This window comes from Columba livia, chromosome Z (genome assembly GCF_036013475.1).
Source record: "Columba livia isolate bColLiv1 breed racing homer chromosome Z, bColLiv1.pat.W.v2, whole genome shotgun sequence".
Classification (NCBI taxonomy): domain Eukaryota; kingdom Metazoa; phylum Chordata; class Aves; order Columbiformes; family Columbidae; genus Columba; species Columba livia.
The window spans coordinates 59,060,372-59,074,479 of record NC_088642.1 but is presented as its reverse complement, the minus strand read 5'-3'; the positions used below and the strand labels follow the sequence as shown (position 1 = coordinate 59,074,479).

The 14,108-nt window shown below is 42.4% G+C and overlaps 1 protein-coding gene across 1 annotated transcript in view; it reads left to right on the top strand.

Moving 5' to 3' along the window:
- Positions 1-14,108, top strand: part of TRPM6 (transient receptor potential cation channel subfamily M member 6) — a 91,714-nt gene that overhangs the window by 9,607 nt on the left and 67,999 nt on the right. Inside the window, exons 2-3 of the mRNA XM_065046003.1 lie at positions 8,809-8,888; positions 9,694-9,732. Of these exons, the coding sequence (XP_064902075.1) occupies positions 8,809-8,888; positions 9,694-9,732 (119 nt within the window). The remainder of the gene's footprint in view (positions 1-8,808; positions 8,889-9,693; positions 9,733-14,108) is intronic.

Sequence of the window (14,108 nt, the reverse complement as noted above, 5' to 3'; positions counted from 1 at the left end):
ACAGCCTGCTAAGTTGGAAATCTCTTTAATGCTGGCAGTAATTTACCAGTTGCTGTGGGATGCAGAAATACTGCTGAAGTCCTGGTTTTACTTAAGAACTATTATGCATAAAATAGTGAGACCTGCAAGTCCACCTTGGCTTTTATAGCTCAGGATATGTTTCCAGGGGTAAGGGTTCAAGAGATACCCATGTGCTTATAGGCTGAGCTCTTGTGAAATAGTCTTGAGTGTTAGCTTACAAGAACTCTGGCTGCAATTCAGGTATTTAATGTTCTTGCAAGTGATTTGCTCTATGTGTAGTTAATTTTTAAAAGCGCTTAAGATATTTTAGGACACTGCTGAACACAGAGGCTGGATGCTTGCAGTGACTGTAATAATTGTGTATTTGAATAAGGGTTGGTCACGCTCTGCACTACGCTTACTTCTCACAGGTATGCTTCCACCAGAAAATGGTGTCTACCACCTTTCCGGGCACTGAAAATCAGTTTTGGATCTTTTGGGTGTTTCTAGTTCTGGCCATCAGCAAGTCCTGAGGCAATTCTACTAGTCTCATGGTGATCTCTTGCTCTGATCTAATAATTTTGAGGGTAACAAATAATTTTTTAACTGGAGAGTTATTTGATGCTTTTTTTTTTTTTTTTTTGGCTAAGATTCTGCTAAACCTGCTCAGCAAGGCAATAGTATTGGCTATACTAGTTCATGTCTTCAGGAAAACCCATATTCTTGAGAAGTGACGTAGAAAAGTGGTTGGTTGGTGGATTTACCACACACACACTGTGTGCAGAGCTGAGGTATGGTGCTTGGCTGCACTTTTCAGCTCTTGAAGTAGTGCTCTGGCTAAGACACAAGATAGAAATTGTTGCTCTCTGTTAGCAGTGCAAATTTGTTGCAGTTTCGGTAAGCGACTTATAACTTGATTGTTCTGGCTAGTTTCCAGCACAACTGTACTTTGCCTAAATGAACTAACCTGTTACTTGAAACAGGCTAGTCATTATACGATTTCTCATTATATGCCCCTGCCTGGATCTACAGTGTGTCATTGAGGGTAACTGCTGCTGTTTCATCCAATAAATGGTTCTATTTCAATAATGGATAAGATTATTCTGACACAGAAATATGTGCCTTTTCATTTTGTTTTGTTGGCAATTGTCTGGAGCAGCGTGCTGTTTCATTTACAAAATGTGTATATCCATGCCTTTCACCCCAAAGGGGACCTAACTACAGCTAACGACACTAAAAATTTGTTGTTTAGTATTGGCGGTGTAACCTAGTTTTCCTGAGGTTGGTACTCAATCAATGAACAGTGCTTATTGTCTAGTCTTGAAGGGGCTGAATGTTTCCTGCAGATCTTGGTTTAGTAAAGCTAATTCCGGAGCTCGACAAATGCACATTAGCCCCTACTTATCAGTGTTTAATTGGTGCAGTGCATCTAAAGGCTTTGACTCTGGCAAGTCCTTTACGAGGGGATGGGGCGGTCCCTGCGGCAGAAGAAAGCAGCGGCAAAAACTGAAGCATTCACCCGTTTGCGCTTGATGAGTGATGAAATCGGGGCAGGTGATCCCAGGGCTGTGTCTCCTGGTCCTCTGAGACTGGCACTGTATCCCTGCTTGGTGGTCCCAGCAGGAAAGGTGCGCGGTCCCTCGCCTTGCTGATGGAACCCCTGGGTTTCGGAAGGCAGATTACCTCTGTGCGAGGCTGAGGTTTTAAGTTTTGTCTGCTCTCACTCCCCATAAGTAAGAGTGGTGCAGGTGTTTCTCTGGATTTTATGCTCTGATCTCTTTCTTTAATTCTGGAAACCTTATTTTTTGAATGCTACATATGTTTAACCAATTTGACCTGACAGTGTCCCTTTAATACCATATTATGCAAGAATCTCAGACTTTAAAGATATTGGAGAAGCGATTAAAAGCAATTTCTAAAAACTACTCATGTGCCTTAATTTTCAGAGCCAGACTATTGCCACTCCATTGACTAAATCAGTCTAGAAATCTCCAAAGCCTCTTCTGTGGCAGGGAAGTATAAGCAGCAATCTTAATCCTCAGACTGGCAAGAAATGAGAAGGCAGAACTCCCAAACAAAGGTCTCAGGACTTTCTGGAAAGGAAACTGGAAGGAGAATAGCAATATAAACTTGGCTTCAGTTCTTCTACATATCAGAACAGAAGCTTGCCAGTCAGAAGGAATATGTGGGTGTATTGCTGTCTACTACAGGGTTTGGTGGTAGAAAGGATATTGGTTGATGCTCTCTGAGGTATATGTACCTCACTGTAGTGATGGAAGAAATTTTAATTTGTTGTTGATATTTAAGTAAATGATGACAGTTTTGAAATATTAGCCAGAGTTTCATGAAGGGAAATATATGTGTTACAGAGATATTTTACAAAGCTAGGAACAAAGAGAAAAAAAACAGCAGTACAGACGTTTCCTCTTTTCATTTTTACTTGCTCAGCCCTGAACTCATGGATGAGTGTAAAAAGCATAAAGGTTTAAAACACTTTTCCTGATTACATAATTAGTTTAGAAACCTAGGTAAAGCCTGAGGTTAACAAATTAATGTTATTGTTATGGTGTAAATGTTACATACCAAGTGAAGATTTCACCCTATACAAAATTAAGAATAATGGTAACTGTGTTGCATCTTGCAGTGTTTCACTTTTGAAATCTGTGCTTCATGAGATGAAATACAGTCATTTAGTCTTGTATTTTATTTTTTCCTATGGTTGATTGGAATCTTAATATATATATTTTGAAGTATTACCATCAGTACAGGAACTTAATCAAAGAAAAAAATGGTGGACTTTGCAAATAGTGTTTTTTGCTATATTCACATGTTTATCATTTGAGATGAAAATAAATGTTGAAATTCCAGGCTTCATCAGGATCATATCACAGAATCACAAAATGTTAGGGATTGGAAGGGACCTCAAAAGATCATCTAGTTCAATTCCCCTGCCGGAGCAGGAACACCTAGATGAGGTTACACAGGAATGTGTCCAGGTGGGTTTTGAATGTTTCCAGAATAGGAGACTCTATACCCACCCTGGGCAGCCTGTTCCAGTGTTGTGTCACCCTCACTGAGAAGAAGTTTCTTCTCATATTTAAGTGAAACCTCTTGTGTTCCAGTTTGAACCCATTACCCCTTGCCATACCATTGGTTGTCACTGGGAAGAGCCTGGCTCCATCCATGTGGCACTCACCCTTTATATATTTATAAACATTAATGAGGTCACCCCTCAGTCTCCTCTTCTCCAAGCTAAAGAGCCCCAGCTCCCTCAGCCTTTCCTCATAAGGGAGATGCTCCACTCCCTTAATCATCCTCATTGCTCTGCACTGGACTCTCTCCAGCAGTTCCCTGTCCTTCTTGAACTGAGGGGTCCAGAACTGGACACAATATTCCAGACGCGGTCTCACCAGGGCAGAGCAGAGGGGAAGGAGAACCTCTCTTGGCCTGCTAACCACCGCTCTTCTAATACACCCCAGGATGCCATTGGTCTTCCTGGCCACAAGGGCACAGTTCTAGCTCATGGTCATCCTGCTGTCCACCCAGACCCTCACGTCCCTTTCCCCTACACTGCTCTCTAATAGGTCATGCGCCAATTTATACTGGAACCTGGGGTTGTTGCTGCCCAGATGCAAGACTCTGCACTTGCCCTTGTATTTAATTAAATTTTTCCCCGCCCAACTCTCCAGCCTGTCCAGGTCCCACTGGATGGCAGCACAGCCTTCTGGTGTGTCAGCCACTCCTCCCAGCTTGGTGTCATCAGCAAACTTGCTGACAGTGCACTCTATTCCCTCATCCAAATCATTGATGAATATATTGAATAATACCGGCCCTGGTACCGACCCCTGAGGCACTCCACTAGATACAGGCCTCCAACTAGACTCCGCCCCATTGACCACAACTCTCTGGCTTCTTTCCTTCAGCCAGTTCACAGTCCACCTCAGTACCCGATCGTCCGGATCGCACTCCCTCAGTTTAGCTGTAAGGATGCTGTGGGAGACTGTGTCTCCCACAGACTTTACTGAAGTCAAGGTAGACCACATCCACTGCTCTGCCATAATCTCTCCACCTCATTATGTCCTCATAAAAGGCTATGAGGAAGGTCAAGCATGACTTCCCCTTGGTGAAGGCATGTTGACTGCCCCTAATGACCTTGATATATCACTAATATCCTTGATATGCCTTGAGATGACATCAAGGATAAGTTGTTCCATCACTTTCCCAGGGATGGAGGTGAGGCTTACTGGTCTATAGTTACCCAGGTCCTCCTTCTTGCCCTTTTTGAAGACTGGAGGGACGTTTGCTTTCCTCCAGCCCTCAGGCACCTCTTCCGTTTCCCAAGACTTGCCAAAGATGATGGAGAGTGGTCCAGCAATGACCTCAGCCAGCTCCCTCTGCACCCACAGGTGCATCCCATCCAGACCCATGGATTTATGGATGTCCAGATTGCCTAATTGCTCCCTAACCCAGTCCTCATCAACCAAGGCAAACTCCTTCATTGTCATGACTTCCTCTGGGGCCTCAGGGGTACAGGGTTCCTAGAACAGCCTCCAGCAGAGTAGACAGAGACAAAGAAGGCATTCAGTAACTCTGCCTTCTCTGTATCTTCTGTCACCAGGGGACCCACCTCGTTCATCGGTGGGCCTACATTGCCTCTGTTGATAGTTTTATCTGCCATGTATTTGAAGAAGTCCTTGACCCCTCTCGACAGGTTTAATTCTAAGGAGGCCTTAGCTTTCCTAGTTGCTTCCCTGCATCCTCTGGCAACAGCCTTATAATCTTCCCAAGTGGCCGGTCCCTCCTTCCATGGTCTATAAACTCTCTTCTTTCACTTGAACTTGCCCAGCAGTTCCCTGTTTAACCACGCAGGCCTCCTGGCTCCCTTCCTTGACTTCCTGCGTGTCAGGATGCTTTGATCTTGAGCTTGGTAGAAGCAGTCCCTGAACACTAAGCAAATATCTTGGGCCCCTTTACCTTCAAGCAGCCTTGCCCATGGGATTTCCCCTAGCAATTGCTTGAAAAGGCCAAAGTTCACCCTGCTGAAGTCCTGAGTTGCAATTCTGCTCAGTATTTTGTTCCTGACACACAAGATCCTGAACTCCACCATCTCATGGTCGCTGCAACCAAGGCAGCCCTCAACCTTTACTGCTTCAACCAGACCTTTCTTGTTAGTGAGGATGTGGTCCAGCAGCGCTCCTCTCCTAGTCAGCTCCTCCACCATTTGCATCAGAAAGTCATCATCAGTGCACTGGAGGAATCTCCTGGACTGTGGCTGGCTGGCTGAATGGTCCTTCCAGCAAACATCAGAGAAGTTAGAATCCTCCACAACAGCCAGGGCCTGTGACTGTGAGGCCACTCTCGGCTGCCTTTAGAACGCTTCATCAACTTCCTCAACCTGATCCGGTGGCCTGTAATAGACACCCACAATAGTATCACCCTTGCCAGCCTGCCCCTTAATTCTCACCCACAGACTCTTAACTTACTTCTCATCTGCCACTGGACAGTACTCAATACATTGTAGCTGCTCTCTCACATAGAGAGCAACTCCACCACCACGTCTGGCTGGCCTGTCTTTCCTGAGAAGGACATAGCCATCCAAGACCACATTCCAGTCATGTGAGCTGTCCCACCATGTCTCTGTAATTGCCACCAGATCATAAACACCTGACCGAACACAGGTTTCTAATTCCTCCTGCTTATTCCCCATGCTGCGCACATTGGTGTACAGACATTTCAGAGAGCAAGCTTAGCACAGATAATATGCTATTTAAGTGCTGCTTTTTAAATGTGGAAATTACAGGAAACAAGGAGGTAAAAGAGCGTGGCATAGGCAAAACTCCTGCAAACTCTTTCTGTAAATAAAGGAAAGAGTAATGTGGGAATATCTGTATGGGAAGGTATTATGTTTCTTTACATGGAGGAGTGAAAACTCCCAGTATTGTCTCAATTGCATTTTGAAATGTTTCCAGTCCTCTTTACTGAGAATCCCAAAGTGGAGTTAACTGAGATGAGTCTTGTGCCAGGGGAGTCTGTGTGCCACTGGGTGAGGTGCATCATTGGTGCTTCAAGATTCAAAGGTCAAATAAGTCTCATAGTGAGCTTGTTCATCTGAAGTAGATGGTAACTTCGTCAATGTTCTCTATAGAGACACAGTTAGATTCATGTGATGTGATACGAAGCTGTAGGTGTTTTTTTTTTCCATTGGCTTCGTTGGACCTTGAGCCAGACCCACTGTTACTTGAGTGGTGTGATAGCTGTGATGTGTGTTGGTTGCTGCCCTTACTGCCTCAGTTGCAGAAAAACACAGTTTCTTTTGGACCGAATTGAAAAAGGACACACAAAACATCCAGAATTTTAAGTGTTGATATTTTTGTATTAATGCCCAACTGCTTTCCAAAATCTAAAGGAAGAGAATTTTTTTAAAACAAGGCATGATTTGTAGGAGACAGCTTAGAAGTTCAAAAAAGTAATAGTAGAGAGGAAGCCTTTTCATCTCCCATATTAGATGGTGTAGCTTCAACTCACAGTGTATTGCCATTGCTGGGGACTGTAAGTTAAGTTTTGGATTGAACTAACCACACCAAACAGCTGTTGTCTACCAGATGACCTCTCCCCCCTTTATAATTATTAATTTGTGTTTTATCTTGTATCGTGTACTTATGAAGAGGAACACTGAGTTTTGGAGATAAAAAACTTGTCTGAAACCCCTTTTCAAGTGCATTCACATACAGATTAGCTGAGTGCCAGTGCCTTGCTCAGCTGGCAGGATGTTTTGCTGTTGGTGCCCAGGCTGATGAAGTGCTTCCCTGTTACACTGGGCTGTATATCTCTAACGCTGGCCTTCACCTCTGGAAAGATATCCAGATAATGCTTGCATTCCAGAATATGTTGTGCTGGAGGTAAAGTAGCTTGAGGGAAACTACTGGAGACTGTGCGATGCCAACAACTTGCTCAAAATTACTTTGAACTACTAGTGCTCTTACAAAATTAAAGTGACAGCAGTTGGATGTTGTTCTTTCACAAGGCTGAGCATGTCGCTTCAACAAATGCTATAAGGCTTGTCAAGGTCTTCGACATTCTGTCACACCCTTTCCTGTTAATGAAAAGTTTAGTAAAGTTCATTCCTATCCAAAGCAAGCCATAACATAAAAAGATTTTTTGTTCCCTAGTTTTGATTGAAAGCCAATTACCAGAAATAGTAATGGGTTTCAGAAAAATCAGAGTCCCAGGGCATTGTAATATTAGAAACATTTCCCTGTTTTGATTGGTAGCTCAAACAACTGGAATAAAGTGGTTTAGGAAGCACGAAACAATCCTGATTCCTAACAAAAATACTACTGAAAGGTTTCTGAGAGCAGCGTGTACCTGCCCTCAGGTACGGAAATTTGTTCACTGTTTCCAAGGTTTTTTCTCTGGATTTAATTTTTGCACTTTGTATTCAGTAGGTCTAAGATAATTAATTTTCTTGCATGCCTGTGTTCTCTCCAGCCCTGAGGATCTTCCACGTTGCTACTCCTTCATTTGAAGCTTAACCAGACACAATTCAATTAGTTGCTTCCAGAAGAATACACATGCACACCAATACCAGCAAACTGCTTTTTAATGATCTCTTTCATCTTTGTCAGTGGGGGCCTGTTTCAGAGTACATTAAAACCAAAGGTAGGACTCCCATTAGTCTTGGTGGAAGCCGGGTCCCCACCTGCAGACAAGCTGACAGTTTGTTCAGGTAGCTCCCGGCCCTCCATAACTGTGTGACTAGCTGGGAGATTATACAATGGTATTTAGGGATGTGAAACTGAAGTAAAAAAACCTCAAATGGGACTGCTTTATTAAGGATCATAATTCCATTCAAGAGATAAAAGAGAGCTATTTTCTTTCATGAGAATTATTGCTGTATTCCATCGATAAAATGCTCCCAGCAGTACTCTTAACAAGTTGAATTATTAGCATTCTCATGAATTGAATTCTTTTCTAAGGCATTGTACGAAAGCTACATTTTACAAACGAGTATGGAGACACCATAAGTATTTTTACAGGGTAGGCATTTTACAGAGGAACCGTAATTTTTAAACATGAGGAGTGAATAATGAGTCAATGTTTATTATTTGATTACTGTTTGCCTTGTATACCCAGTCACAAACTGGGACCTTATGGTATCCTGCCCTAGAGAGCTTGCTGTCTGTGTATAAGGTAGGCAACAGACAGAAGGTGAGATGAACATGAGAAATGAGATAGCAATGGTCAGTATAACTGTAATTACTCTTTATGTCTTGGGTCCCTGCTTTTGCATTTTGCTGTAGTTCTCGTTCAGCAAACATATAACCAGGATTAATCTATTCATAACTCTGTTAAAAATGATAAAATAAAGAATCAGCTGTCTCTTTCAGATAAAAAGAAAATCATGCCTTTTTTTTACATTTACAGCTTAAGTGAGATTGCCGTTTGCTAGACTTCTGGCAGAAGGGAGGTGCAGTCCTTTAAGCAGTTCTGATTCACTTTCACCACTTCCTCTATTGTGCATGTTGTACCTCTGTGATTGACAGATCCCCTAAGTAATTTTCATGTTGATTAGCAAGAGGTGGGAATAAATTTTAATGTTGTTCTTTCTGTGGATCTGTGTAAAGCTTGGGACTAGGACTCTTCAGGGTTGTAGCTTCAGTTTATAGTGTCTGGTTTCATGTAACACAGTGATGGGAATCATTGTGAGTTACGTGTAATGTGAATATAGCTATGTAGACATTCAAGTGCAATTTTTGGCATTATGTTCTTAAGTTCAGGAATACAACTATGTTTGAAATATTTTTTCAGTCCTCCAAATCTTGGATTGAAGAGGTCTTCAGTAAAAGAGAATGTGCACACATCATTCCCAGTTCAAAAGATCCTCACAGGTAAAACAATGAATTTCACTTTCTTTCTGTTAGATTTAGAAAGAATCAGAAGAATTCTTTAGATGTGTTGTGTGTAGTTTGGATGAAGTTCTTTACAGTTGTGCAATGCCCAAGTTCGTAATTGCTGGTGTTTGTGGGTTTTCACAGATACTGTCATCAGTATGTTTTAAATTAGGCTGTTCATTTGAATTAGAAATTGGCAACAACTGACCTTCCTATGCTTCTCAGATATGTTGCTCTCAGTCCAATAACCAGAACTGTGGTATGGCATCCAATTGAGGGATTGAGTTACATGGAGATACTGCTGCATGGGAATTCCTAATCCTGCGCCACCAGTTTCTGTGTTCCTCAGAATAATGCCTGCCACTGATCGCAGTCACCTGAGTTTTCTGCTCAGGCTGGTGTAGTGTGAAAAGAGTAATGAAAAGATCAAATCCTCAACCTGTGTTGTAGGACCTGAGAAAGGAGACATAATTTGGCATTCCATATTGGGTATCTAGTGCATGGTGTTGCCTAAATAAACTCAGTGAAGTCACATTCTGAGGATGTGGATGGATGGGTAGTGTAGAGTAGATAAGACAGATAAATCATCTATGAGATGCAGATTTGAGATACAGTCCGAGATGTAAAATGCCAAACAAATAACTGAAATTTCGCAGTATATCTTCCAGGATGAGTGCAGAAGAACACAGCCTTTAATGATATTGATGATAATTTTTTCACAGGTGAACTGATACTTTATGAATACCACTAAAGATGTTTTCATTTATACAAGCATGTGCTAATTATCCATCTTTTATCACAGGTGTCCTGCAGGATGCCAGGTGTGCCAGAATTTAATCAGGTAGGAGTGCATAAATATGTATCTGATTTTTATAATGACCTGAAGTTAGTGATAGACATTCCTGGTCAAGGAAGTAATGACAACAAAAATAAACTTCCTCTTATATTGTCAAAGCAGAATTTCTGGTGGTGTACTGGAGAATGTTTAGCATAAATCAGAGTAAAATAAAGTGTATTATAACCTCTAATTCATTTGTAATAGAAAATTTTATGCAAATACTTTATGTAGATCGGTTTGTCTTAATCTTCTCCTGAGGAAGGAAAGGCAGAAATATGCCTTTAATGGGAGACAGTTCCAGGTGTATCCTGGTTGATATTGTGGAGACTGAGATGAAAAAAATGTAGAACAGTAAGAATTATGGAAAGAGGAAGAAATAAACAAAGGGAAAAGAAAGATGGTAATATAAACATCCTTGATGAGAGGTTTTCTGAAGATTTTTCATCTCCATAGTGGGCATTCTGACCTTCTACTTTTGGGAAGGCAAGCAACAAAAATTACCTCCCTTTGGTGCTTTTAACTTATGTGTGGGTTTGTATTAGTTAGCTGGTGTTCCTAAACAGGTTTTGATACTGTATGTTTGTGATAATAAATTATCAGTTGTTGGAACAAAAATTTTATCTTTCCTTGACATTTCTTTTGTGTTAAAGGCCTCTGAAGGCTGAAGCAACAGCAAACAATGAGTTTCTGATAACTAATGAGCAGCAAGCTAGTGCTAACTAGTCCTGTCACCTGCATGAGTGCGATTATTTGTTTTTTCATTCTATTTCACATTGTATTTTGCTTCTAAGATTTACGTCAAACAAGAGTCTCAATTTCAAAAAGTCAAATAAGTTATTCCTTGAAATTAGATCACTGTAAAAGGCTGAAATAAAGAATGGTGTTGGCCCTGTGAGTAAGGCAAATTATGCGTGCAGCATCTGCTCAGAAAGGGACAAATCCCTCTGAGCGAATGGTCATGTGTTTGTTTTGCTTTAGAGCAGAGATTCAAAGATTTTTGCAGGTGTTCTGGAAGCAGAAATGCAGGGAGGATTTTATTGCTTCCTGTTAACCTGCAGATACACAGGTGGGTATCTAAACTGAAGTTAACTTGTGCTTAGAAATATGGTGGCTTAACCCCAACTAAATTGAGACCACAGCAGTTCTGCAGTCTTTAGCTTCCCCCATCCCCGCAGGGTGATCATGTTGTTATTTGGTCTGGAAAGCTCGTTGGTATGAAATTTAACCTGGGTGGGGTGGAAAACCAAAGCAAGATCAGCTTTCCACCAAATCAGCCTCCTACTCAAACACAGTTTAGCTGCATGAATGTGAATGCTACAGTGGGAGAGCAAGGAAGAGAAACTGGAAATGTTCAGCCCACAGGGTGGGTTATTTTTTCTTTTTTCCTTTTTCCTCTTTCTTTTATCTTTTTTCTTTTTCCTCTTTTTTTTTCCCCTCTTTTTCTTTTTTCCTTTTTTTCTTTTTTCTTTTTTGTTTTTCTTTTTTCTTTTTTTTAATTTTTCTTTTTATCTTTTTTATTTTTTCCTTTTCTCCTCTTTTCTTTCTTTTTTATATTTTCTTTTCTCCTTTTTATTTTTTATTTTGTTTTTTTTTTGTCTTTTGTAATTTTTCTCTTTTATTTTTTCTTTTCTCTTTTTCCTTTTTTTTCTTTCACCTTTCTCAATAAAGACATCCATACCTTTGTGAGGTGCTTTTGTTTGGTTTTGTTTTGTTTTGGTAAACTTGCAGTTGTTTCTTTCACTTTTTGCTGAGCATTTTCATGCTGTTCAAATTCATGTGAATCCTATTTGTTTGTCTGCCTATATATGCAGAATGTGTGTGGGTGGCTGAGGTTCATTTTAGCCATTCTCTTGCAAGTATGTTTTCCCAAATGTTAACTGTTCTTGTCTAGTACGTCTTAAGGTGTACACAGAGCTTTATTCTAGGAGAATTTTTCTGTTCCTAACAAGGGTGAAATAATTTTCAAATTAGTATTTATTGGATCTTTAATGAAGCAGATTTTGTGCCTCCTGAGATCAGTGATTTTCCGTAACATTCCAAATGTGATGTGATTGTACTTGATACCTACTATAATTTGACCTAATATTGTAGGCAAATGAGGTCTGTTAATGATTTCTTACTTGCAGAGAGCTTCCAGGGTTTGCAAACAGTTTATGAGTGGGTTATGTGATTGTTTGCTAAGACTAAGCATAACAACTGCATTTAATAGTTGCTAATCAAATTTGAGTAACTTAATGGCACCTTTGTCCATACTTCCCTGGTGTGTTGAAATAACCTTCATCTGCTCTTCAGGGCAGTGCTCACAAACACGTCCCAGGCAGCATCCGGACTGGTCTCACTACGTGAACATTCACGAATGTGGTGCTGAACTTTTGCATCCTTACACGTCTAAGATCTTCTCACATGTTGTCATTATATCTGGCCTTTTAGGAATATATTTTGTACACGGTCTCTGCAGTGCTGCCTGCTAGGGCACCAGATTTTGTAATCTGGCTACTGCAGTTATTTTTACCTCAGTGTCAACCCTCCAGGTTTCCCTTTGTCGCTCAAAGTGTGACTTCTCCAGGAGTCTGCTTTCATGTTGCTGATGTTGCTCCCTCCTTCACTTTAAGGCAAAGAAGGTAAAGTAATTGCAAAGATGCCTTGAATCAATGCATATGTTATATTTGTAGGATCATAAGGTAACTCAGGCTGGTAGAGACCTGGTGAGGTCTCCAGTCCCAGCCCAGAGCAGGCTCAGCTGGGGGGTCAGACCAGGCTGGCCAGGGTAGGTGTAAAACCCTCAAGGTCAGAGAGAGCCCACCTTCCCCAGGCCCTGCCTCTGCTGCTGGGTTGTCCTCCTGGGGAAAAGGCTTCTCCTTATCTCCAGCCTGAGCATCCCATGTTTCATCTGTGCTTCTGGCTTTACCCTCCTGCCGTGCACATGTGAAGAGCCAAACTGCATCTCCTCCACCCCCTCCCATTGGTGCTGGGTGTGCTTCTGGATGCTCCTGAAACCATTCCTCCTTCCAGCAGTCCCAGAAACCATACCCAGTCCCACAGCCTCTTCTCACCAGTCCCACCGTCCATCACTGGGATGGTCACTCTCCACTGAAGTCCTTCCAGTTTGCTGATATATCTTCTCTGTGGGCAGAACCGGAGGCAGAACCCAGACAGGATCTAACAAACACCAAGCAGAGGGAACAGTCCCTGCCCTGCCTTGGCTCTTGGGCCATGTCCTGCTCACACCATCACATGCACCAGTTGCACTCATTGCTGCCTGGGCACACAGGTGGCCCCAGCTCAGCTCCCTGCCCAGCAGTGCCCAGGTCCATGCCCCAGAGCTGCCCCACCCAGGGCTGCACGTGCCCTCCATCCCCTCCTGTGGGTCACTGGTGGAGATGCTCAACAGTTTGATACTGGCCTCCAGGCAGTATCTAGCCCATAACCAGCATCGTGTGAGCCCACCACCCAACCAGGTCCTCACCCACCAAAGCATGCTCCCTCTCAAAACAAAATGTCCCAGCCCAGGTGCAGGAATCTTGGGAGAGGCAGTGCCAAAAGCCTCGCTGGAGTGAACATAGATCACATCCACTGCTTCCCTCTTGTCCCCATGATTTTGTCACAGAAAGCAGTCAGGTAGGTCAGGCATGATTTATCCTTGGTAAAGCTCCACATTGCTGTCTTATTCTTGCTGTTAGCAGACATGGGCTCCAGGAGGTCTCACTCCCAGACTTTACGTGGGACTGACAGGACATTTGCCTTTCTTCAGTTGTTTGGGACCTCCCTGCTCTCCTTGACCTTTGAGAGCCGATTGAGAGTAGCTGCACAAGGACATCAGCCACCTCCTTCAGCACGTTCTGTCTTCCTTGAGCCCCATCACTATGGCCACAGCACAAAACTTTAGAGAAAAAAATCCAAACAGCTGTATGTGATGTTCTGCTTTGGTTTCCTTAGCTCTCCTGAGAGCCTCTTAGTCTTGGCTTTTGACCACCCAGGTAGCTCAGGAGTCCTTAGCACCTTGTCCCCTCCTGCTAGATGGCTAGAGAGAGCAAGCATGCCAGCTTGGAGCAGAGCATGAGCAACTTGGGAAATAACATTCCTCTTGAGTTGATACCTCTTGCTATGGTAGTCTCTGAGGTAAAGGCAGCTGCATGTACCCTGCACACCTGTGTGTCAGGTCTACATACAGTTCCTCTGCTGCGTGCTCAGCATAACTGAGCTGTTCTGAGTGCAGCTCACCTCTGGGTGCATTTACATGTAAATGTTAAGTGTGTAATGCAAATGATGTTAATTACTGAAATAGTTCAGTGTTTGTTTGACCTCTCAGTTTCAAGGTTACTGCACTAATTTGTCTTGTCAGATGGTTATTTCCTTTCTGTAGGATCTCAGCTTTGGAA